The following is a 27,500-nucleotide window of genomic DNA, read 5'->3' as shown; positions in this document are numbered from 1 at the left end:
TAATAGCGCTCAAGTCCTCCTCCAGTTTGATCTGATGGAACCCCCACTTTAAATCAATCTTACTGAACACTGTCACTCCGTTCAGATCATACAGCACTTTCTCTATGGTCGGAATAGGGTGTCTCTCCCTAACAATTGCCTCGTTCGCTCATCTCATGTCAACACAAACACGTATGTCCTTTCCGCCTGCCTTCGGAACAACAACTGATGGGGAAACCCATGTCGTTGGCGTCACCTCCGGTACCTCTTCAATAATCCCCATGTCAAGTAGCTCGTCTAACTTCTCGTCAACTTTATCCCATAATCCAAATGGAAGCCTCCGCACAGATTGCGCAACTGGTGTAACATCTTCGTTTATGTGAAGTTTCAGTTTGTAGCCCTATATCCCTGTCGTTTCCCTGTTCGGTTACAGTATAAACCTCTTCTTCCTTCTCAGGTCCGACCCTTAGAACATCCGGCTGTTCAGCGGTCCTCTTACCAAGCAATGGTCTGCCATCTCCCTTTATTACTGTAAACTCATCGACGCATGTTTCTCCATTAGCCTCACACACAATCTCTGTTGTAAATGTTCCAGCAACATCCATTGGTTTTTTTTGTCCATATGCAAATATCTTCTTCTCCGATTGAGCTGATAGGCATACCACGTGGTTTTGGTTAAAATAACTCCACGTTTTGTAATCGATCAAGTTACAACTTGCTCCACTATCGATCAAGATGCCTTGTACCCTCACTCCTCTGACTTTAAGGCTAATATCTCCTTCACTCCTGTAGTTGTGTTGGACCACAAATGCATAATCGTTCTGTTCACTGGGACTAACAGTCTTTCCTAACACTCGATTCACGTTGTCTTTCTTCGTCCCTTTCGCAGGCCACTTCTCTTTCGCCTTACAACACGCCAAGAAATGTCCTTTAGCTCCACATTCATTACAGTTCTGGCCTCGTGCCAGACAACTTGAGCCCCTAGCAAAGTGCCCTGTCTATTGCAGTTATAACAGCGTGATCTGCTCACCCCACTGGACCGGTTTGGTTTTAATCTCTGCTGGTTCGCGTTTCCTCTGTTCCGGCCACCAGAGTGGCTATTGTGTTTCAGTGCGTTCACCGATTCACCCATCGCCTTCATCTGCTGCTCCACAGCCTCGTATGCTCTTGTGATGTCCTGTAAATCTTTCAAAGTCGCACTCGCTCGTTCCAGAAACTTTCTCCTCAGTTTAGGGTCAAAACACTTCTCAATTACCTGATCTCCAATCGCTTTGTCCACGTTGGCAAACTCGCACGTGGTTGCCTTTTGTCTTAGCCTAGAAACAAACTGATCGACCTTCTCGCTGTTTAGTTGGCTCATCTGGCGGAACTGGTGTCTCTCGCCTTGGGTACAAAATGTTCGTCTAGCATGCTTACGCAGGCCTCAAATGACTTCTCTTCTTGTTCATTAACCAAAAAGAAATAGAGTTCCTGTAATTCAGCTCCGCCCGTATGCAATAGTAACGCAACTCGTGGGTTGTCATTCGTAACTCCTTTGGCTGTTAAATACAAGTTAAAAGATCGTTTCCAGCGTTTCCATCGTACTGCCAAATTCGTGGGATCATCCCTGGGGTTGAAGCAAGGAAGCCCTTTGACATCTGTGCTTAATAAACTTCCAGAACTCAACGCGCTATCCTTGTTCGATGACATGACGATCTCCAAAAGAACGCTCCGTATCGATAAAACTCTCGAAATAACGTTTCCCAACTGTGGCAAAAAACCTTTATCCTCATCGCCAATGTAACATTCCAGTCCGGTTCCACAAACTGGAACTTTTCACAAGACCACCATTATTTAGCTTTATTTCGCTACCTTTAGCACACTTGAAAAAATGTGGGAAAATTAATGTCAAGTTAGCAAGGCCAGCAGATATGCTCATGAAAGAATTCTAAAATGGCGGAACCGCAGACAGAACACCCCTCTGCTGTTGTTTCTATTATTATTTATTACTACCTGTGCTCCTGCTTTATAATATCCAAGTCACTTCTGTCTCTGAAACTAATAAAGATTGAATGTCAGTACATGTACCATCTTACAATGTCTGAATGAACATGTAGGGATATTCAAATTCTTTCATAGGGATATTTCTCAGGACGTGAACAACCAATGAAATGGATGATCAGAGAATCAATTGATCAATCAATGCCAATCGATTGGCCATAGATTGGCAGATAATCACACAAAAGTGCTCGCAAGAAATTCTAAGCATGTCACGGATGTACGCACTACATACACTAGTTCGAATGTTTGAGATAACTTGAAATTGTTTGTTTGGTATCAAATTAATGTTAAAAACAGCACAAGTCAACAACACCCACACCACACCTCTCTATAGCGATAGCTGTTACATGTACTTTCACTGCTTTCATTCTCAGATGCTGTTCATGCAAAATTTTTTTTTTTCTTATTTTTTATACGCCGTAACAACATAATATTACCCTAATAATAGTTGAATGCAGCATTTAGTGTCATACTTATCAGAAATGCAAAATAATTATCGAGAACACAGACTTATTGTCCGACCTCGCTTTATCTGCTTTCAAAGAAAAAAAATGTAAATATCAGGCGTAGACAGTTAATTGTCATGTCATGAGTTGTGTATTGTGGATGGTATGTAACGTAAAGTTTGACATATTTCATCAACACACAGAAGGAAAGAGAAACAAACAAGGCACCAGCATTCACTAAGCAACTTTCATCTTCTTTTGTCAATTCTGTGGAGATTATACAAGTATCAATGTCATAAAATCTTCTGCTGGTATCCACCATGACGTATAAATCACCGTTGTGAGAAAATGTAAAATTTTGTTGTAGTTTTCATGATTAAATACGCTCAGACACTGTGTTTTTGGTAATCTTGTTTAAGATTAAACAAATCAAATATGATAGTCAATTAATGTCAGTCAATTGATCGATTGGTACAGATTATCGATAAAAATTGATAATCACAAATTTCTTTAGCATTGATTGGTTACTGATTATTAATATCAATCAAATAATTGGCATTGATTGATTGATTGATTTTCAGATCATACAAAATGTAGATTTCATCTACATGTATGGTTCAAGTCCTGATTACTTCATACAAATAATCATTAGAGGTGGTTTTTCATTTTAGTTTGTGGGGGGGGGGCTGTCAGTCTAAGGGGTGCGTTTTTACGGCATGGTTCTTTGCACTCAATTTTAGCACCAACACTGTATCACACTTTCTTTTATTTTAATCATTATGTTAAGCATTTCCAATCAGCAGAAGTGACAAAATGTGATTCATAATCAGTGTTGGGTAATTGATTTATTTGACTGAATGATAGCAGTTGCTGCCAAATGACAACTCTTATATTGGCAAAACACTTATTAGAGACCTATCTCCAAAACACTTTTTTTCAAATTTCCTTAAGTTTTTAGATTCACAAACCTGGCATGTCAAATTAAATTCACAAACCTATCTCTCCTGAAATGCTCTATCCCTTTCCCATAATACAAGACGTAATCATTAATCATCTTCTTGTGCCTTGAGTACTAGCCATTCATTTTCATGTTATTGATGTAAAGGAAATTAAATCACGATAAAACCAGTAATCCATTCACTGATATTCCAAAAAAGCACATTTCACTCAAATGTAGGCATATGTAAGTGACATAGAATTAATGAAACTCGTCTGAGCTTCCAAAAAAGAAAATAATAATGGAATGAATGAGAAAATAAAATTGTTATCAGCAAAACAAAATTCGTGAGGGAAAGTACCGATTCCCATGCAAAATTTGTAACTTAGATGTACATTTATTTGACTGTAAAAAATCCCAACAAATAATACCCAACACTTTTCAAAAATGAAAAACTGCTAGACTAAGAAGCAAAATAAGACAACGTTTGGCCCTATCCTAAAGTCAATGGCAGTAAAAACAAAATCAGTAAATACTGAAAAGACAATGTAGCTTCATTCAAAATCTCCACTTTGAAAGGCAGAGATAACTGAGACGACACAGTCACGTTTCAAAAGCGGGTTTAGGTTTTGCTTTGCTTCCACATGTGCAAATACTTGATGGCGGAATTAAAAAAAAAGAAGCACTTGCTCAATTTAAATTGCTGGTATTAATTAGCAGAATAATTTTAGATTTCGACACTCGTGCTAGTTTGCTTCAAGACTTTTCATCTTGCTGTACGGTTATAATGCAGTGCAGTATGAATCGCTTCTAAAATTACTGATCATCAATGCATTGTTTTCTGTCTGCATTAATTATCACCGAATGCTGAGAGAAAAACGGGTGCGGTCCTTTTTGGTGGCAGGGGAATTATGCAACACAGCATTATTAAACCTAAAACAAGCTGCGTTATTAAAAATGATGCTGCATGTTTTAGTTTTAATAATGCAGCATGCTTTACATGCATATCTCCACTGGTGAAGCACTTCCCCCATATTTTTTACTGACTAGAAACAACCAAAAACACCACAACAAGCACTCTTCATATAAAAAAGATCCATAACTTACAGTTTGTCACTTATGACAGATTTCAATTTTCATTTCAGCACTGTTAATAACAATATTTTTGTAGCTTTCCCCCTTTGTTTCAACTTTGTCATGCCTTTCTTCCATACTTTTTAACCCTATATCACAAACAGACACCTCCTTTTTGTCTGAACCCTCATGCTGCTCGATTTGATCCTTTGCATCTTCGCGATCACACCTTTCCTTTGTCTTCTTCTTTTCACGATTGATTCAAAACAGCACTCACTTTAAACTTCATGGCTGACGATGTGCATATAAATTATACGCTATTGCACCCTCTACTGACTGATGACCAGTAGTTTCTTGAATACTTGTTCTGGCACCCCATTGTTGTAAAGTTTTGTGGCCCAACTTCGCCGCAATGAATGACTATCAATGAATGAAATGACTATCACACCCATGACCTTTTTAACAACATTTCTCAATGTTTCCCTTCCAGCAGCCTTTTTGTAATACCAAACATTTCCTTTTGGTTTCGGTAAAGGTCGCTAATAAAATGAATTTCTTTAATACAAGAATCTTAACAGGACAGCGCTCTGGTTTCTCAACATTTTTATATGCTATAACAACCTTAATCTTGATTTGCAAATGAGCCAGGCATCCATTATTACTTTTACTTTTACTTACTTTTACGTATTGCAAATGCTCTGCACCAGACTCATCGGTATGTAGTAATAACTGAGAAATCTTCATTCTTAGGTTTCTGTGTTCTTGCCCTGCTCGCAACGCAAAGCAATTTCCCAAACCAAAAAGTACAGTATTTCTAAGTAATTTGGGCGTGTCACTTCCAGAAACCCCCCTAATTTGATCTGGAGTTACTTCTGCTTGAGTAGTAATACTACCAATTCCTTCCCCCGCCCTCTCTTTTAAGATAAAATTTAAGGCCGAGTTCAAATTACAAAATTCACAACTCTTCTCATCAATTAGAAATAAGGGCCCCTTACGTTGGAGATGAAGATAACATTTGTAAACTACATATCATTTCTTAAATGGTCTTGCCAGGGTATTCTTGTCCATCTTCCTTCCTCACTTCAGCTACAAATTGAGCCAAATAAAAATCCAGGTCCTTGTCAGACATCTTGTTGATGCGTTGGTTTAGCACAGGCTCGCCACTGTACTCAGCTTTTATCACAGCTTCATTTCTTGTCTCTCGCGATTCTTCCAAAGATATTTAGTGCCCTGAATTCCACTTCCTTTGACTAGCACCAGAAACCCAGATGTCTTCAAATCTCCGACATTCATCAGAGAAGATTGGAGCACGAAATCCTCCACTATATAGTAACAACCAATACTCCTGGTTAAACAATTAGGACTGAAAATGACTATCTGTCTCATTAGAAAAAGAATTAACCAAAGTCAAGAACATTTGCATCCATATCCACTTCTATTACTTTAATGAATAAAGTTCAAATAATATATACCTTCACTAATGACAACATTATCCTCTGAGCATTTTCCATCCCCTTCACTTATCGACATACTCATTCCTGAGCAACAATTACAACATCGGGTTACACACAAGTACACCAAACCAAAGGAATTGCAACAACTGAAAGTAAGTACTTACCATCATATTCATCTGAATTAACAGTAATTAACACTGCGTAAGAAACAATTCTTCCTCAGAACTGCTTTCCCAGCAGCTTTCTGGCATCATTCCAAACGACAATGAGTTGACTTTCAGAAACAACTGTGTTTGTCGAGCAATATGCAAATTGACACCTACCTTCAAGTTGACAAACAAACAGTCAATAACTCGTTTCTGGTTGCATTTTTCACACGTAAATGTCAGCTTATGTCAGCTTATGCAACCGTTACCTTGAACAAAAACATCACCTGAACGTCACAAATAATTATTGTTTGATTTATTGTTTTCCACAAAAATTCAAAAGGGCGGCGACACTCCGTGATATAATTGCAGACAGAAAACAATGGGTTTGGATGACGATCACTAATTACCAAGTGTAATAGATAATTACTTCCGCTCGCTGCATTATTGGATATAATGCTGCACGCCTCAGTAATTATCTCTTACCGATAAATAATGCAGTTGGGCACCACGCGTAGACCGCAATCTGAAAATGCATTGTTCTTTTGTTACGACTTCTTCATGTATATACAGCAAAATTTGCATTTTCCAACAACTTTTATTTCAATAGGCATGACTCCATGATGTCCCTTAAAAATCAAATCGGTTAACCGTACAGCTGTAATTTATTTAAGCATTGATTGATAAGTATAACAAACAACATATTAATCATATGGTTGAATGAACAATGAGGAAGTCTGACAACTTGTTAAATGACTACAAGTGTGAATTGGCCGAATTTCTTCACCTACCTGAGGAACGTGACCTTCTACCCAAACGAAAAAAGTGTGCTTACAGTTTGATGTTTCCGTTTCTCTGCTATGCTGTCAGCTGGAAGCGACCGAAAGAAGAAGAGGCACTCAAACAAGGTCAAGATGGTGACAATCGTTAATGCGAACGGCACAAAATACAGCGGGTGATTTGAGCTTTCTTTTAAACAAAGCTTACTTCCTATTGCATATGTATTATTGCTGCAAAATTGAGTGTGAAGTTACCCAGCCGAGTTATGGATAAGAAGCAACGCAGAGTTAGCTTGTCACAAGCTGATTGAACATTATGACAAGAGTAGCCAGTGACATACAATCAAGAAACCAGCAGAACTCTGGCAGTCGCCAGCTTGTTTTGAAAACACTTTAAAAAGGCCATTCACTAGTCAACCAGACCTATGAAAGCTACATCTTTAATGGAGAGAGAGAGATTGAGTTCTTCCTTTGGAGAATGCCTTTATTGTTTGTTAAACAATGAAAGCGACCCAGAAAATGGCATAGCTTAACCAACTATCAATGTCATCTGATCATTGTCGGTTCAGTTTGCAACTCTTCCTGAGACTACATCTACTGAGCCATCAAGTCTAGCTTGAAAAGCAGCCTCTAACTCTCAGTTCTGTCATCTCATTCATAGTTTTTCAACCATTCTTCATTGGCAAAAGGTTCGGCAGCGTATGCCAACTCACCGTCTTTGATTGAATCCTCATGCTCTCCTTAATTTACATGTATATCCCGTATCTCTTTTACTTCTAAGTCAAAACTAGCTATAGAACTCGATTCGTGATCGTCCGTTTGGTTTTGAATCCAAAAGTGTCATACTCAAATTAACAAAACAGTATGAATAAAGGGGACAGTAAGGACAAGAAATTTCAACACAAGCTCTGTTGAATCAGCGACACTATACAATTAGGCTTAATGTTTTACGTCCGTCGAAGCACAACCCCTGAGATGATATCAAAGTAAGCTTGGACCAGGTGCCTGTTATGCTACAAACCATTGATATCAATTTGTCCAAGACTCAATTTCAAAAACATTGTTGTTTGTATCTCTAGATAGAAATTGCTTGCATACATCTAGTATTCACCTATATGATTACATGTGGGTGGCTCATTCAGCACTTTGCCAGCAACTGTAGCAATAATAATTATTATTCACGTGTGTGAACGCAATTACTGGGTAATAAATGAAAATCCACCATTGTGGTTATCCTAATACATGTAATTAGTGTTCTTTGTCTACATGTAACTTACAGAATGACCACCCTGTCATTCATTTTCTCATGGAATACTGTACTAATTTCAACTCAAAATACCAATAATTTCATTCACTTCACAAGTCAGATACTGGCCCATGACTCACCGCTGTAAGAGCCCATACAGATATCCTGAGAATACTGTGTCTTCTTCACTTCTCTAGTTTAAATAGTGACACCTTTGGCAACATCGATCTTTAAGTGTAATACCTAATGCGAACTGTTTCACAATAAAAAGATACAGCATCTAAGGCAACAAATTCATGCTTCTGGTTCTTTGCTTCCTCCCTAGAAGGTAAAATATACACAAAATTAATTATCAACCATTATACAAATTGAACAGAATCTACAGGATCTAATACCCCATTCACACCAAATGAGACTCAAGTGGGTTTTAATGCATGGGTTGCCAACAAAAATCCGTATACATGAAACCGTGCTTAACTAACAACCTTTAACCCTTTGACACCCAAACAGGCCTGAACTCATCAATGGGTGTTGTATTCTGTGCTTAACGATAACTCACAACCGCATTTAAGACTCATTTAAGCTCAAGACCTTCCTAATAACATTCTCCCGCTCTCTTAATATCCCGTATGTCCATCACGTGACCTACACTACAATGGGGAACCCCTGGGAGTCAATGGGTTAAAACATGATTAACGTTTGCTGTGAATGGTGCAAAAGTGCACAACAAAATCTTGAGGTCGACATGCAAACCTCACCAACGCCTTTTTCGTTCCAAGTTCTTGCGTTGTTGTGTTACCTCTTGCCTGTTCATTACTTGTCCTTTACTTAGTTTTGCTTTAGTAGTATGCTAAAGCTCAAGCTTTTTTGTATAAGATATCAGGGTACAATTCATTAGGACTTTGGTTCAGAAGGGTCATATCTTTTGAAAGCAGTCACACCACGTTCAGTTTAAAGTCAGCAGTAAATTAATCACTTCTCAGCAGTTTTATGACTGAGTTAGTGTAGCCATAACATGAGCAACCATTTTTGCTCAGCCCCTGGTTAACTCATTGCTTCCTAGGAGTGAGACAACTTGATCTAAGTTGAAAGAAGTTGATTTAAGTTGAAACAGAATGAGCTAGTTTGGTTGCAATTTAACCTAAGGCTATGGTAATACGAACAAAAAAAAATTGCTGCGAAACTAGTCGAAAATTGACGTTGCACATTTTACATCCCAAGTGTAACCTGCCTCGCAACAACAAAAATTTGTTGCAAGTTGCTGAAGTGTGTTGCAGAAAGTAGAGTGGACCTCTATTTTTTGCAAAACATTTTTTGACTAGTTTCACAGAATGTTACGAGACAAGTTGGACGTTTCTGTTGCTCGTATTACCTTTAAGTTAGCTTAAGGAACAAAATGACCTACAACATCTTAAAGGTGCAGGAAATTTTTAACCATACATCCATTTCTTTGCCACATTGGAAAACGTTTTAAAGAACAGAATAAATTATTTAGATCAGGCAAAAAACCAATCAGAATAGTATAAACTAAGCAAGCTGAGTAGTTTCAAAGAAATCATGAGCTTGCATTTTCTGGGTTGTAATACACACACATGATCTAATAGAGTATTAAGAAGAACAAATCTAATTAATCTAAAATAAATACATTCAGGGAAAAAACGAAGAAAACAGGGATGCCACTAGCAAGTAGAAAGTACATATAAAGTAAGACTTAGCTGCTATGGTAAATGAAAACAAACTCGAGTTTGACAACTTCACTTTTGAGAACTTAATTCATTCAACAGATCATTTTCACTGTCACGAAACAACAACAAAAATTTGAAACCGTTCAATGAAAAGGGCCAAGAACTTGGAATGTTGTATGAAACAAATTTATTTTCCACCTCTCCAATTGTCAGATCTGTGTGATACATCTTATCTGAGTTATTTGTCCAAGCGTTTCATGCAAATTAAAGTAATAGAGTTTTGTGAAGAGACACCGCGGTCAACGAACATTTGCCATGAAAGCGCTTATTTTTCGTTCATGAATTAAATAAATGTGTATGAACACATCTCCTAAAGTCGAAGCTAAACAAGCGATTTTTTGCTTGCGCCAGTGATGCAATTTTTTTCAAATTTTGTCGCGTCACCAGCGCACAATGAAAGTCCCAAGTGAAGCCACCCTTGAACAGGCGACGCAACAGCTGAAAAAATCACAGAAAAAAAAAACACTCGTTATCCAACATAAAGGAAGTGCCTCAGGAGAATGAATTCCCAAAGAAGAAAGAAAAAGAAAACAGCTTCTTTAGCAGCCACCAAATGTGTAATAAAAGTCATGACCACTAGTAATAAGTTTTTTTTTTCCATTAACAGAACCAATGCGATCATGATGAGCAATAACAACCAGGTAAATAAACGAACTCTCAGAAATGCAGTTTACATTCTTGAGATTGGAAGGGAAATAAAGAAGATAAACTTATATTGTGAATGAACGCAAACCAGTCAATTACTCCGTTTAGTAAGCAAATAAGGCGACGTGACTTCTTGTTATTGAAATGTGCATCAGTTTTGTCATCGCATTCTCTTCACTTGATAAACTCGCTTGAATTTGAAAGACATTTTTTTATGGCAGTTCGATAGATTTCAGCTTTAAGTACTGCTGCAGGAAATTGCTCAATTAACAGTGTTTACATGCATCCACGCAAGCTTATCGAAAATTTCTTCTCGAAATAATGTAGATTTCACGGGCAGATTCAAGGCCTAAAAGTCGACACGCCAACCACATGATGCCGCACAAATTTATGGAAACATTTCTCCTGGACAACAAATCCAAATGAAAGTACAGTGTATGTAGATTTCACCGGCCGATTTGAGGGTTAAATGTGCACACACAAAGACGATAACAAACCACCGCGAACCGAATCCTGCCGCACAAGTTTATTGAAACATTTCTTCTCTAAATAAACTACGAATCAAACTACAGTGTATACAGATTTCACAGGCACGTGTCTACATGCAAAGACAATAATACAGCACAGCCAAACCGCATTTCGACCTAAAACTTTAGTGTCAAGTGTTACATTTGGGAGTGCTAGTGTCTTCGTAAACAGGTTAATCTTCGGAACGTTTTTGTTTATGCAGACACTTACAGTTTTTTGAACCGTCTCTCAAGACAAGTGTCTCGTCTCATCTCGTCTCTAGAGATGAGACTCTCATCTCGCAAGAGGGTGGTAACTTACTTTTGAGCGGTACTGTATCTATATGTTATTTATATTTTCTATATGTTCTTGAATGTTAAATGCACGGAACCCTGTGGCTAACCAATGACTTCACTGATTGCTCTGTTGGCAGCAGGGTTGTTGTGATGGTGCAGTGGTTAGCACACCAGACTAGTAACCAAGGGGATGCAGGTTCGAAGTGAAGCAAAGTATATATGGAAGGAAAAAACAAATAAACTACAAGTTCATCCCTACAAGCCTGTTTCATCGTTGGAGTCGAGTGCTTTGTAATCTATCGAAAACAAACAACACTTCAGCTTCATCTGTTTCGACATCGAAGAGTTCTATCTATCCATCAGCCAAGAACTCCTAAACAAAGCACTCAACTTCGCCTCCAACTATGACAACATTACCACCGACAAAAGAAACATTATAATCCACGCTAAAAACTCCATCTTAATCCACAAGCACATACCCTGGCAAAAGAAAGGGAATACAACATTCGACTTAACAATGGGAAGCTAGGACAGCGCCAAAACATGTGAACTCGTGGGAAGCTTTCTCCTCTCCCAACTCCAGGATCTTAATATAAACGTACGACTTTACCGAGACAATGGACTAGCCATCACTAACGGCACACCTACAGACACAGATAACATCAAGAAAGAAATATGCCACAGAAGCTAACAAACAAATAATCAACTTTCTAGACGTCACATTTAACCTTAACCGAAGCACTTATCAACCATTTACAAAGTCAAATACTTCAGCCAGTCAGCACATTCTATTGATAAGCTTCTCCATCATTTCAATCAGTCATTTTAACTGCTCAACCAAGAACATACAAATACCGACTAACAAGAAATACCTATAGACTGATTGAAATGATGGAGAAGCTTATCACAAAATGCACTGGCGCACCTACCACTTCCTTAATCCATCCACAGCGTCCGACCACCGTGAGACATATGGCTTTAACTCAAAGAAACACCACCACAAGTTCCTGAGCTCAATGAATTCGAAGCTAAGATGACCAACCTTATCCAACACATCGAATTCAAAGTGCCTCGCCCTTCCGTATTCCAGAAAAAAACTATCAGAGCATGTTTAATCCATCATCAGCATCATGGTATCCCTCGAAAAAAAGTAAGGTTGTCTATTCAACTTCTAGTCTTGTGCACCCGTTGGTGGCTAAAGAGTCCACCTGGGGCCTTGCCTTTTTTCATTTGCTTGATGGATGACTTTGTCTCACTAAGGGTCGGTTCTGCTCCTAACTCAGCATTGACTGGCAACTGCGGGATCTTGTCGAAAACAGATTCGTCAACCGTAGAATCATGGTTTAGAAGTTCTTGAAAATGATCTTTCCAGCACTGATTGATGCTCACTGTATCTTTCAGGAGAGTACCATTTTTGTCTTTAATGGGCGTCTCCCCACGTGTGCTGGGTCCGAAGATTGTCCTGGTAGCACTGAAAAAACCACAGGTATCTCCTTTGTCTGCAAGGCCCTGAAGTTGTTCTGTCTTCGCAGTCCACCACTGATCTTTCATATGGCGAATCTGCCTTTGGACCTCTGCCCGTATGTTGTGATAGGCAGAGCGTTTAGTTTCATTTGTAGGGTCATTTTGCCAAGTGCAAAAGGCTTTCCTCTTTCCGTCTATGAGCTCTTCAATGACTTAGTCGTTTTCATCAAACCAATCCTGGTGTTTCCTGGTGCTGTAGCCAATCGTGGCTTCCCTACTTGAGAGGATGACTGCTTTCAGAGCCTGCCAAAATTCCTCAACCTTATTGAGGCAACGGAGGCAAGGGACTAACGGAGAGCAAGCCGCAGTTCTTCAAGCAGTGCCGGATCTTTCAGTCTTTCAACTTTTTCGGTTGTTTTGCTATATGCCGTTTCTTGTGATGAAGTTTCAGGGCAAAGCTCGAGCGTACAAGACAATGATCTGTCCAACAGTCATCTGAGCTAGTGATTGATTTCGTGATTCGGACATCGCCCTGGTCACGTACTTGGACAATGACAAAGTCAATCAGATGCCAGTGTTTAGATCTTGGGTGTTGCCAGGTAGTTTTAAATTTGTTCTTTTGGCAGAATATTGTGTTCATGATAACTAGCTGGTGCTCTGCACAAAAAATAAGCAGAAGTACTCCATTAGCGTCGCAATTACTGACCCCTTCTTTGCCGATGGTCCCCTAGAGAGCGTGATCTCTTCCGACCCTTGCATTAAAATCACCACGAATAATGATCTTGCCATCTTTGTGGATGTTCGCTAGGATGTTATTGAGTGTTGCATAGAAGACTTCCTTCGTCTCCTCTTCAGCGTCTAAGGTTAGTGCATACGCGCAGATGACAGTAGCACCTTGATCCTTATCCAGAGAAAGACGCATTTTCATGATGCGTTCGTTAACGCCATGGGGAAGAGAGGTGACATACTTGGTCACTTCGCTCCGGATTGCGAATCCAACACCATGTATTCGGAGCTGGGCCTCTGGTCTTCCTTGCCAGTAGAAGTTATATCCTCCCCCATGCTCACTTAGTTGTCCAGTTCCGGATCTTCGGGTTTCTTGAAGGGCAGCAATATCAACCTGAAAACGCTTCAGTTCGAGGGATACCAAGGCAGTTCTTCTTTCAGGACGGTCAGTATGTTCGTGGTTATCTAGAAGCGTACGAACGTTCCAAGTTGCAAATTGTAATTTGTAGGTATTTCGACCGCTGTAACGGTGATCCTGCCGGATGCGGTTTTCCAACCAGGAGTAGGTGGAACAGGCTATTTTTAGGGCACCTTTTCTAGCCCCCTCCCAATAATAGGGTGAGCAGAGTGGATCCTAAAAAGGGCTGCTCAGTCGCAGAGAACGCTGCCGAGGCACTCTTCTGTTCCTATCCAAGAGTGAAACGACTGAATCGGAACTCTGCCGCCTAAACGTGCCGGTTTGAAACTAGGGACTTCCAGATCTCACTAATCCTGTCCCCGTCGCCTCTCGCCGATCGCTGAAGGACTTATATGGGCTTGCATGTAGATGTTGGAAGACGCCTTGTGCATGAAATCTTTTATCGTGGGAGTACTGTTGCACAGCAGCAAACACACGGTGCCTATGCAGGGAAAGGTCCGGAGTCCAATGGCAGGGAGAACCCCACGATCGGGGATCCTGACTCTGCAGCACTGCCACCAGCATGGTGGGATTTTTTATTGGGGTTTTCTCCCCTAGATCCACCGAATTCTGTTAAAAGGCCAGGGGCGGCACGTGGAGCCACTACAGACGGTCTTCGGGATGGGAGAGGCTAGATGGAGTGGCCACTTGCTGATGACGAGTTGGCCATATTTTCCGCGTCCCATGCCGCTGGATGTGGGGGGACCAGTCTGGGATGCCTGGATCGTTTGGCCACCAGAGAGGTACTACCGTAATTTCCAGACGTTTACCCGCACGGCAGATTACCTGCAATGGTCTATTTTTGTCGTAAGGGGAAAAAAAGTTCAACAGATTACCCGCACTGGCCTATTACCCGCACCCCAAAACAAAAGAAAATCATGCTACTGTATTACCGGGATAAGAACTCACAAACTTGGAGCGATGAATATTCCGTGTTGTTGTTTACAAAGCGAAAGATCGATAACATTTCTGCTAAGAATTGGCTGTTAACAATGCAGCCTTAAACACTCTCCTGTGCAACTTGCTCCAGGTCGTTAACTAAGTTAAATTGCATTTTACCCTATTCAACGCCTGTGTCACAAATGGAGGTTGGGTGCCCAAGGATCTGGGGACTGGTACCAACGACCCAAACCCAGGTCGGTGGAACACCCCGTAAGTCTGCCCTACATGCAACCCAGCCAAGAGCCCCGCCTGCCATGCCGAAAGGACCTCCGGGTTGGACAACCCGTAGCAACGGGGGCTTGTGGCCACTCAGCCACAGCCCTTCAAGGGACCAGAACTGAGGCACCCAACTCCAGCCAAAAACGACGTCAATGCACTACCTGCTAAACCAACTGACTGGACACCTGGGTCAGAACGCCAATAGGTGTGTGGATATACCGTTGGTAAGCATCACTCGACCACCGGCCTAAAGTCTTGATTACAGTACCGCCTAGAAGTATTGACCCCTAGGGACGAGGCAATACCTCGTCTTTGCCGCAGGTAGTGGACGCGCGGCACCGAGGTATGCAAATTTTTTTCCCTCTGTAAAACCGAGGTGCACTTTGCCGCGGGAAATTTGCCGCGGGAGAAAAGACGAGGCTTGCCGCGGGAAAGAACAATGATCTGTTGCTCTTGTAAAATAAGCGGAAGACTGTCAAATTTTATATCTCATGGTGTGAAGAATCGATTCGTAATGCAAGAAATTGTAATCAAAATGAGAGAGTGTGCCTTTACGTAAGGACTCAAATTTTATAATCTTTACATAATGTAAAACTGAAGACTTCTTTACAGATACAGTGTAAGCGACAGCTTGATTATTCAGGCAACGCAACACTCATTGTTCTCCAGGTTGTAATACTGTATGTGTGCGTGAGAAATTATTTGTTTGGTTTTGAAAAAGGTTCAATTGTATCTCTTTCCGTCTAAGCCTGACTTTATTTCATTTGGAGACCTGAAATTCAAACTTGTGCGATTGTCTTCGTTTTATCATCGCCATTTTGGTTAAAAGCAGGTATTCCTTCCACATACATTGTATTATTGTTAAACTTGTCAAATTTCAATTTTAATCGCAACATTCTTCCGAGGCATCGGAGCCTTTGTCGGTACTATTTTGAGACCAAACATACCGACGAATAATTTAAGAATGGTTTCTTTTTTCATCGCTTTTCATCAGCAATAAATTGTTATATCCTAGCATTTGCAACAAAATACATTTTTGCGTTGTTTTATCAGTCGTGCAATGGCCTACTTGAATTCCATAAATATTTTTTAATTGCAGCATGTTGATTACGCATGGAAAACAAATTTAAGAATAGACTGTAGTTAGTGGATAAAAGAAGTCTCTTACTTATCTGAACGCTCATCGTTTGCATACGAATTTTAACAAATGCAAAACCAGCAAGCGAAACAAATTCGAACCATCTTTGCTCCAGTGTTCACGTTGCGCTTTCACGTGCAACTCTTTTCGCAGCGGGCGTCCACTCGTGATAAATTTGCATAACCACGCCGATATGCACCAATGATTACCCAGAGCACGAAAACAATCTTTTCAGTTTAGATCAAATAATTTTCGACTATTTCAGGGGTTTGTTATCGTGGGTTCTTTCCTTGGAGTGTTTTTCTTTTTGTGATTTGTTACACTAAACAACCTTAGAAAGTAATACTGCAGTAGGAAACCACAAGAAGTCGTAACTTGGTCACGCAAGGTTTTCGAGCCGTTCACCCTGAACATGTAAGCTTTCAGTTTGTAAATGTTGTCAAAACCCTCTCCTGTTTGCAGGAGATCGAAATAATAAATGAATAAATGTATGTTCCGTGCGCTGAGCTGCAAAAAACAAGCGGACATATTCTCCCATAAACTTAAATGTATAAAATGACGGCGAAGTCCACGTAAGTGGGACAAGCGTCGAACCTTCGAATGAATAGTCCACCATAAGTCTTCGAAATAATCACTGCAATCAAAATACAAATGCATGTCGCAAAGAAGGTTTCAAATGTGGTCTGAATCTAGCTACGGTACGGATATTCTTTTCCCATGTAAAAGGAAAGGAAACCAAGGTGCATGATTAGCGGCTCTTTGCTGTTCGCAATTTTTTCAGCCGAAACTTGTTCAGTTTCTGTTGTTCGGTGGGATCTCAACATTACAATCTACAATAGCTTATCGAAACACAAAGTCAACGGAAACCCAACTCTACCGCGGAATTTTAATTACCGAGGGTTCACCTCGGTTGACTTTCCCGTGGCAACTTTGGAGCCTAGCCGTAAATTTCCCTCGGCAGAAAAGCGGCCTATCGCGGGAATACCGAGGGAAAGTCGCGACAGGGTGACGCGGTAATGACGCGATAAAGGGGTCAATACTTCTAGGCGGTACTGTAGGTGATCCGGAACTCCCCGAGCCGCAGCTGTAGTGGCCGCACCAATCTGGAAGCTGTGACCCGAGTAAGAACCATGATATCCCGCTGAGTGTAAACTAGACTGCACCATGGATGACAGCCACTGCTGAGTTAAGGGACGTCTGTCCGCAAAGCAAAACAGCGGTCCTGGAGACAGGCCCTGCAGAGCCAAGAAGTTACCAAGGGCCGCCATTGGGCAAATAATACTGTTACCACGGCCTACGTAGATGACACAGCCAATGCGAAAGGGGTCAGTCTTAGAGGACTTAAAGCAAGTAGGCTCCACCAATGCATCCACTTGTACGTCACTAACCGCTAGATGGATACTGGGGTCAAATGAAGAATTAGTGGTGAACTCGCCTGCACGCAAGAAACCAAAAAACCCCAGGCAACACGCCGCCCAAGTCTAAGGAACGCTGAATGACCTGAAGGAGATCAATTGTAATGCGGAGGCAAGTCGGGGGGGGGGGGGGGGGAAAAAGAACGCTGTGCACACTTTATACCCGCACCACGCACCAGTCAGGGTCTTTAAATAACTGAGGAGAAAGTGCTGCCTTTGTAATTTCACCTGCAAATGGTTAGACTCTCTAGTCTTCTCAGATAAGGACGATAAACCGGAGGTCCTCTCTCACAACCCTTCAATGTTTATAATCCTGTGGGACGTAAAAGAACCCGTACACTTGTCGCAAAGAGTAGGGCATGTAGTTTCAAGTGTTGTGGTCCGTCTTCTGTGATGTATCATGGTTGGGAGGGTAAATGCTTGGAGAAATTAGCTATACCAAGCTACTCTAAAAATCCGAGGGTAAATAAAGATATATGATATGATATGACCCCTCAATAAACGCTGCAGCTGTAGACAATTGACCACTGTCAATGTGAAGGGACCGCACTGCACTGAGGTATACCTTGATGGATGAGTGGTGAAGATTATCGGCCAACAGTGATGCAAAGCGCATAAGTGACTGTTCATCGGCTGGCACAAGGGCCCCCTCTGGACTCAAATGGCACTCCTGACGGCAGAACTCGGCATAGCGACGATGGGCGGATAAGTAAACCCAACATGTAGATGGAGCGAGGCCCTGAGGGAGAAAAAACTGGCATCTCGTTGTCAGGTAACTTGCAGCCCTGTCAGGAGAGCTGGAGGAATTGGCGTGAGAGTTTCGGCGGCTTGTGGGGCCAGGTGATGAAAACACTGCAACTGGAAACAAGAGAGAGAATCCGCAACAAGGTTAGCTTTTCCAAGAACTGATGACGCTGTAAAAGAAAATGAATGGCACACTGCCAACAATGCCAAGTAACACAACAAAACCATTAAGTCTGCATCTCTGGAGGTACCTGACGACAATACAGCCACCACTGACTCGTTATCACACAGGAACTCGACCCGCCGCAAGACCACTGAGAACCCCACAAATGAGATGCCACAACAATCAGAAACAGTTCCTTATAAGCAATAGATCGTTTTCACTGTCACGCAATAAAAAAATAAATCGAAAACCATCCAGTGGAAAAAGTCAAGACTTCGTGATGTTGTAGAAGATAAATGAAGAAGACACTTCTCCAAGTTTTAGGCCTGTGCGTTTCCCCAAACTGAAGATATTCGTCGAAATGTTTCGCAGAAATTTACAGAGCCCAGTGTGAAAACGCCATGTTGGTGCACATCTGTGGTGCACCAATATGGCGGCCGGAAAATAGTGTCAACATCTGTTACTTACTTTGGCTATCTAGGGGAGTGATCATCTGTACTGAACAGACAGCTATTTACCTAAGCACTTTTCCTAATGCTTTAAATTCTAAAAAGGCTCAAAACCATGAGATAAATATATATTTCTCAATAAACTCGATCATCGCCTCCTGTCACGCACCGCTACAACTCAGAAATTCAAAATGCTCTGGTTTCCAAACAAAGCACGCTATTGAGCTTTAAAATTGCAAATGGATACAAATTTACCGCCTCTTATGCCTGATGAGGATAAAAACTTTCGTGGCTCTTTAGTTTTGGATTTTAGAAAATGATGACGTCACGTGAAAACGATCTATAGATAGAGGTTTTTAAGAAGCTGACCACGCCCAAAAAACCACTGGCTGTTGAAAATCGCTCCAAAGCCCAGGGAGCCTGCAGCATCTGACGAGTCTTGGAAGTCAGGGAGAGGGGCCCAAGCAGGCATCAACAAGAAACTAAGACCATCCCAGCTCTGAAACAATTAGCTGACCATGTATCTAACAGAGCAATGATCCTATCTCTCTTCTCCACCGGCAGCCAGGCCTGTAGTGTCGTTGAGTTCAGCTCAATGCCAAGGATGGATAGGCGTGTAGTGGGCCCCTCCAGCTTACGTGGGTGAAGGAGGAGGCTGAGGATGGAGCACAGCCGGATGCATGCCTGCAAGTTGTAGTGACAGCCTGGAGAGCCTGCCGCAGACCCAATGTCATAAAATCATCCAAGTAATGACGAAGGAAATCAACCCCACAGTTATGAGTCAGTATCCATTCGACCATGCCTGCAATGGAGGTAAAGATGTACGGAGCTGAGCGTAGTCCAAAGGGATGAGCGATGTCCACGTAATATTTATCATGCCACTTCATGCCCAAGAGGCAACGATCCTGCGAGTGGATGGCCACATTGCGGTAGGCACTCGCCACATCAAACTTGGCCATAAGAGTTCCCTGGCCCGAGCCATAATGCCATAGATAAAAGAATCAAGAGTGACATACTGAACAGAAAATAAAGGCTTGGGGATGCCATCGTTGACGCTGTAACCCTCAGGAGATGGGAGATCAAGAATCAAACACCATTGACCAGGTTGATTGTTGGGATAACCCCAAAACGGCTGACGTGCAAATCTGGGAAAGGCCAGGTAGTAAACGGGCCTGCCACCCTCCCACACGAGACCTCTGTCTCGAGGTAAGCATCTGTGACTGACAGGTGAACAAGGGCAGAGTACATGTTGGCAGAAGCTGAACACAAGGAAACTGATGGCGCCTCAAAACCAATGTGGAATCTCTCCCTACGATCAGTAAGAACGTATGAAGCTGCTGCCTGATCAGGGTAGTCACACAACTCCGCTTGAAACTGGGACAACTGGAACGGGAAGACTAAATGTACAGGGGCTAATTGAGAAAAAGAACCAACTGGAACAGGACCGCTGGGTGTACCTGTTGTAGTACAATTTGTTGCTTTGGTACAATTTTTTCTAACTGGTACAGAATATATTGAACTGGTACAATTTTAATTGTACTGGTTTATTTTTATCAACTGTCTAAGAAAGGGATTTTCCTTTTTTTGGGGTGTAGTTAAAAAACAGGGTACGTTAAAACGTTAGTGTATGTTTTCCCGTGTGAGGTCACATATGTATTGCAGTGTGGACTAGTGAAAGAATACCGGAAGACTGGAGGAGGGGGGTTATTGTCAAAATACCAAAGAAAGGCGATATCACAATCTGTGCCAATAATCGTGGCATCACTCTACTGAGCATAGCTGGAAAAGTTTTCTGCACCCCTGGTCCTGATGCGCATTAGAGATGCTGTTGACAAACGCCTTACAGAGAACCAAGCTGCATTTCTAAAGGGACATTCCTGCTCCAATCAGTGTTTTGTCCTATGGCAACTTGTAGAAAAAAGCCTTGAATTCCAGATATCTGTTAAGATCAACGTTATTGATTTCAAGCCCGCATTTGATAGCATCCAGAGAGACTCGCTTTGGAAGATAGTCGAATCCTATGGGCTTCCAAGGAAGTTAATTAACATCATAAAGAATACCTAAGACCGCTCAACATGTTGCATAAAGGTAGATGGAGTTAGACAGGGCTTTTACACATCTCCTTATGCACATCCTTCTTTCTCGCTATTGCTTCCTTCACGTCCTCATTCCACCACCATGTGTCCCCCTGATCTCTCCTCCCTTTCTTCTTCCCACATACTTCATCACATGCCTTTAACACCCCTTCCTTAAAACATTTCCACAAGTGCAGTGCATCAGCACTTACCAGCAAATCTAAAGGGATGTTGGTAAAAAGGCTTCCAACATTGAAAGAAACCATTAACTTACCATGAGGTGATAAACTGTTAATTTCCTTCACAAAAGTGAAGGAGTCTGTAGTAGTGAAATTTGATTGAATATGTGGTTCAAGGAGATTTAACTTAAATAAATTGGCCAAGTCTATTGGTAGTTTTAAGTGCCTATGAAGGAAACTATAGGTCGGAACGGTGGAGTGGAATTAGGCGCCCATGGTTTGTGCATCTTAATTATATCCTAGCAGGTTGACACCCACTGGGATAAATGGCCCCATAGGCATCAGGATCCATGTGGCCCTTCTACTTAAGTTCCCTGAGAAAATGCTGTAAATGCTCTCACAGATGAGAAGAAGGAAGAGACCTGAACTTAGTGGGGCCGTTGATAATTTTGAATAGTCTGTTGTCACACTCTGCTCTGTATAATAAATAGCTACATCATTACCCTTGTCCCGTCATAAAATTACAATGTTCCTGTCCTTCCCTAGTCCTTTTAAAATGTTGTTTTGCTTCAAATCAAAGGCCATGGGACGATACCATGACATACAGGTGTCAGCCAGAGGCGACATATGTGTGACTAATTTTCCAGCGTACTTGTTCTCCTTTTAAAAGGTTCCTTAACATTGTCTGGCTATGGTAATCAGTTCAAGGCACTTCTTGACCGTAACACAGAGGATACGCAAACTACTGCAGCAACCCAATTACAGTACCGCAAAACTATTTGTGCATTTGCCGCAGTTCTGACTAGGTGAAACCGCAGGTTCAATCCCCAGTTTGACCGAGGTAAAACCTCGTCTATGGTAACCGAAAGCCGAGGTTTTACCTGGACATTGTCTGGCTATGGTAATCAGTTCAAGGCACTTCTTGACCGTAACACAGAGGATACGCAAACTACTGCAGCAACCCAATTACAGTACCGCAAAACTATTTGTGCATTTGCCGCAGTTCTGACTAGGTGAAACCGCAGGTTCAATCCCCAGTTTGACCGAGGTAAAACCTCGTCTATGGTAACCGAAAGCCGAGGTTTTACCTGGATTTTTTCCAGTTGATTTACGCCGCGGTTAAGAGAGGACGCAGTATGCTTTTATTTGGAGCAGATGCTATCAAAGAAATCTGCACATTTTTGCGGATCAATCCCAGCGATAATTAGTATGCGTATTTGCCGTATTTACAATATGCGAAGTTTGGCACATTCGATTATAATGAAGTCGCTTTCATAAAGTGTTGACGGTTTTTCTTTTTCCAGCAAACGACAAGCTTTCTAAAAGTTGTTCGAAATCTGTTTAATCCAGATGTTATAAAGATCAGCAGAAATTCTATCAAGAAATTTACATGTGTTTGGGAAAACTCGTCTTAACGGTGACGCCGCTCGTCCAGCGGCCGGCCTTGAAAGATACACGAAAGTCATTTCGATCTTATCGACCGAAAGATGGAAGAAAACGATTAACTTTACAAGTAATTGTCAGCCGTTCGAGAAACGTGGCTTACCATTATTTTGTTACAAACTTGTTAAGCAGTTTGAATCAAACAACGTTTTTCATGAGCTATCGCTCTCGCTTGCGTGACGGAAGCATGCAGCTTAATAGTTTATTTGCATTTTAACTTGCCAAATTGGCAGAGGCTTCATTGAACCCGTCTATCGTGAGATCGTTGAAGCATTAATTTAAGTTAATCTTAACAATTCAGAAGAATGAATATTTCTGAATTTCAAGCTCAACTCCTGAATTACCTGCCACTTAACATTTTGAATCAGAAATGATCGTAATTAACGCGCGACAAGGAGTGGTCAGGAGTTGCTTAAGAAACTTCGGGAATACAGTTACCGTTCTTCGCTGGTGTATAAATCTTTAAGTCATTACATGTTGTAGTGAGGTTTAGTTCAAAGTTAGAGCTTTTCAACAACTATAAACATTTCTATTTGGACCGGACGCAAAATTTTAAGAGCTTTTTATTCTAAATATACATATTTCCTGTCGGACTGCACTGGCGGCCACTTAAGTTACGCATAATCCACACAGTTTTTTAAAAGAATGTCCTTTTACCCCTTTCGAAGAACTGTTCATCATGATAGCGAAAAACTTACAAGTTATTAAAGATAAAGATGTAAGAATTAGGCATCATGAAACATTATCAACATTCTCTGTTCTCAGCTGTCACGGCAAAATGAGATGAACATATTAAACAGTGCGTTGCATTGCGTCGGTGCTGTGAAAAAACAGTTTGAATATTCATTCTTTACCTTGGGGAGCAAGGTGTGATAATATTAAACAATGCTTTGCAAAGTACCATTGTTTTCTTGCGGCACATTACCGCAATTAAGTCGGCCGCTGCATTTGGTTGCTTTCGTCTTTGCCTCGGTTGCGGTTTTCATCCAACCTAGGTGATTTCGCAGTAAACACTATCGGCAAAGACGAGGTATTACCGCATGCAAATGCACTAATAGTTTCGAGCGGTACTGTATGTCACCCTATTGATTTAAGGCTACATGTACTGCAGTTTTCACTACTTTCAAAATCCATAATCCTTTTAGTGTCCCCCAGGAGCTTTGCAGGTGTGTGATGTATAATTTTTTTGTGTGGAAGTTGTAATGCTTGTTATGTTGGTGACACCAGCTAACAAATTTTCTCCACACGAGTATGTGAGCACCTGCAGAGTTCAGACTCTTGTCGAACATGGTGTACACAGAATTGTTTCGGAATCCTGGACTCTGAGGCTACTACTAAAGAATCCATGTACCGGTATATCAAATGGGAGAAAACCACCCTCAATCAACAGGTTAAACATATTAACCTCACCCTCTCTCTATAGATAGTCCCTTTATGACCCTTATTCAAACTTTTAAGTATGTAATATTAATTGTCATGCAATGCAATGAACTTTGTTACATCGCAAGATATTGAAAGTGAAAACATGTTTGGTAAATTACAGAAAGTTGTAATGTTTCTACGGCTATTTTGTTGCTGCTAAAACAAAAATTCCAAAACAATAATAAAAAAGATAATGGAGGGTACAAAAAATTTACCTGTTGTACTCACTGGAAAGCATACATTTCGAAGGCAAAGCAACAGTTGAGTTACATTTCCTTTTGACTCCTGACAATACGTCATCTCTCCGAGTCTTGTTTCTGTGTATAGCAGCGAAAACAATGAGAAAAATACACTGAAGCATTGCCTTAACACTTCTGAGAGGAAGAAATAACAATTTACAGTATGTCCATGTTATATCAAAGTATGCAAATAAGTTGCCTTTCTTGGCTTAGTCAGTGGAGGCATTAGCCTGCATGCAGTGCACGCAGTTGTGATTCCATGTGGCCTGGATTCTGCAGCAAAATGTGGCCTTGTTGCCAGAGTGATGTCATAGAAGTCTAATTGCCTGGTGTTATGAAGCCACGTACATACAACACAAACCCAGACAGCCAAATCAAAGAGAATTTTGCCAAGTGCTGGAACCTGTAGAAGTTGACAATTTGGTTGGAAAACTGGGTAATTGTCGGCAGTCGGCAGTCGGCCGACAGTTGGTGACCTGTTGGCAACCTGTCGGTAATGTGTCGGTAACCTGTCGGCGGGACAAACTAAAATGATCGTAAGCATTTACTTGTCTATTGCTTCTAAACTACGCGAAAAGAGCTAAAGGCAGTTCATAATGATACCTTGAGCAGCACTTATACTACTAATATGGCTTTTGTCCACTGTTTTAGCGTTGGCTAGCGATACTTGCCCACATTGTAAACATCATTCATACATACATGGACATAACATAAGAGGCCGCGTTGCATTTTAGGGCGATTTGAAGGAAAGTGTTTTCCCCTCCACTAACTACGTATTGGTACGTAGCTTATGGTTTTCAGAGTTTTTAGCAGAGTTTTCGATTAAATTATCTTCCAATGCGATTCTTACATTGTCTGGTGTGTTGTAAATTACGCAAGTGATATATCCTATATGCATCTGATAACAACTGATAACAGTTGATCGGTAAGTAGGTGACGTCTGTCGAGTCATACATCACCATTACGGAATGTCACGTTAACTGCTCGTTTTTACCACAATTTTCTTTTTTCTTAACCGATCGGTAACCTGTTGGTTAGCTGTCGGTAGACTGTCGGTAAGCTGTCGGTCAACTGTCGGCCGACAGTTGACCGACAGTCGGCCGACAGGATTTTTGGGGAGCTCTTCTTCACAATTACCGAAAACTGAGGCTTCAAAATGCATTTTTTTCACACAAGCACCTACAATTCCGTGGAGTAGTTAGGCTGCAAAGAAAATGACATAATTAAGCCGTAAACCGGGAAAAACAAAAGGCGGACGATTCCAAAGCATTTTATTTTCACTAATCCTACAGCCAGTAAGGTCAGTAAGAATAAAGAAGCCGGGAGCTCCGCTTTTAGGCTTGCCTAAATCTATAACGACTTATCGCACAGCATAATTATTTCCATGTAAACATATTGCGTTCTGGGGTTAGAAACGGGAGCTCCCCTTTTAGGCTTGGCTAAATCTGTATCTATTTACACATATTTTAAGAACACTTTCTGGCTGATTTCTCACCAAGCAGCCATTAAATAAGAACACGATGAAATGAGATCAGTGTTCTTATATGCGGGTGTTAACTGTAACTAAGAATTAAGCTAAGCGAGTTAAAGAGCTAGGCTTAATAGTATTATTATGTTGATGTGCTTACATTGCGCAAAACAGAAAAAAAAAACAAAAAATCTTCACCTCTCAGAACTTTTTGTTTCTTGTTCATCAAACTCAGAGCCATATCCTCCGCCACATCGGAATCTGCAACAAAAAGCTATGAATAAGCGTGAAAAGTAGCGAAAGAGTAGCCGCTTGTATACACTAACCTGCGATCAGGTGTACTTTTCTTTAGAGTCTAAAGAAAAAGTACGCCTGATCGCAGGTTATATATATACAGATGTACCTCTGCCGTAAAATCTTCCTCATTTGGATGTGCCATGATTGTAGTGTTGTGAACCAGTGGAGGTCTGGGGAGCAGTCTTGGAAGCTGGGCACTAATTATCGTTTTCCCGGACGGAAGTGCACTTGTAGGTGGTGACTTACACGAAAACTCGTACGAATAACTGCAGAATTACACTTTGCCCAGTGATTCTAAGCTGCAAAAAGGATATAGGAAGGTTCTTCTAAATGAAAATATTGACTGGAGGAAACATATTCAGCGGTCACTGGAGAGCCGCTCGGGGAGCAATTGCAGAATACCCGGCCCACCAAATGTCCTTCTTAAAAAAGCTGCCAACGCGGTCCGCCGTCCCGAAGTCGATGAATGAAAAGAAAAGTGTTAAAGGGCAAGCTGTGAAATGAAACTGCCACCGCGGTCCGCAGTCCCGTAGTCGTTTGAATGAAAAATGGTGGTCAACTAGAAAGCCTTCGCTACTTTGACCACCATACACATTTTATAAACCTGCACCAGTAATTATTTTATCTTGTAACCATGTCGGGAATTAATATGAGTAAAAATTTTGTAAGGATTATATCTATAGATACATTATGAAAATTTGCAATGAAAATTCTCTGTATATTTTTGAAAATATTTTGATTTGTAATATACCAGATCCAAATTTTGCCGTTAACTAACCTCGAATAATTATTCGCTTTGTACATATATGCATATAAGAGAACTTCGCGAATATGTGAAGGAATCAGTGATTTCGAGATTAATTAACTGCGAAATGTTCGTCTGAATATATCTGGGAATCAGTGACTTCGCGATTAATTAACTGCGAAATATTGGTCTGAATATATGAAGGATCAGTGAATTCGCGATTAATTAACTACGAATGTTCGTCTGAATATATGAAGGAATCAGTGAATTCGCGATTAATTAACTGCGAAATGTTCGTCTGAACATATGAATGAATCAGGGACTTCGCGATTAATTAACTGCGAAATCATTTCGCAGTTAATTAATCGCGAAGTTCACTGCGGGGGATTTCAGCGGTTTTGGATGGTCACTTTTGGCCACGGTAATATGCGGGCTTTTCGACAGCATTTGGCGCAAGTAATCGGCGAGCGGGAACCTTGAGCTGGGGTCTTAGACGGGAATTGCATTTTGACGCCAACTAGTGAATAGGCACGCAAAGCTCCATGTGAAGAGCCATACGGTCTCAAAGAATGGCGGCCGAAGTCAAAGTTAAAATCCATTCTGCTTCATGTTTGCAATGGG

At 41.1% G+C, this 27,500-nt stretch overlaps 1 protein-coding gene and 1 pseudogene across 4 annotated transcripts in view; both read right to left on the bottom strand.

The window, feature by feature from the left end:
- LOC138007103 (protein FRA10AC1-like) overlaps positions 1 to 27,500 on the bottom strand; it is a 119,129-nt gene that overhangs the window by 74,423 nt on the left and 17,206 nt on the right. For 3 of the 4 annotated variants that reach the window (XM_068853829.1, XM_068853831.1, XM_068853828.1), the window contains exons 4-6: positions 8,377 to 8,422; positions 3,461 to 3,537; positions 1,972 to 2,016 (exon numbers count right to left, since the gene is read on the bottom strand). In XM_068853829.1, the coding sequence (XP_068709930.1) occupies positions 1,972 to 2,016; positions 3,461 to 3,537; positions 8,377 to 8,422 (168 nt within the window). Of the gene's footprint in view, positions 1 to 1,971; positions 2,017 to 3,460; positions 3,538 to 8,376; positions 8,423 to 24,345; positions 24,448 to 26,035; positions 26,099 to 26,240; positions 26,280 to 27,500 lie in introns of those variants that run through there. The other variant, XM_068853830.1, reaches the window with a different exon arrangement.
- Positions 4,465 to 5,509, bottom strand: LOC138007502 (uncharacterized; annotated as a pseudogene).

The sequence above is a fragment of the Montipora foliosa genome, chromosome 6 (genome assembly GCF_036669935.1).
Source record: "Montipora foliosa isolate CH-2021 chromosome 6, ASM3666993v2, whole genome shotgun sequence".
Taxonomy (NCBI): domain Eukaryota; kingdom Metazoa; phylum Cnidaria; class Anthozoa; order Scleractinia; family Acroporidae; genus Montipora; species Montipora foliosa.
This window is presented reverse-complemented; position numbering and strand designations above follow the sequence as displayed.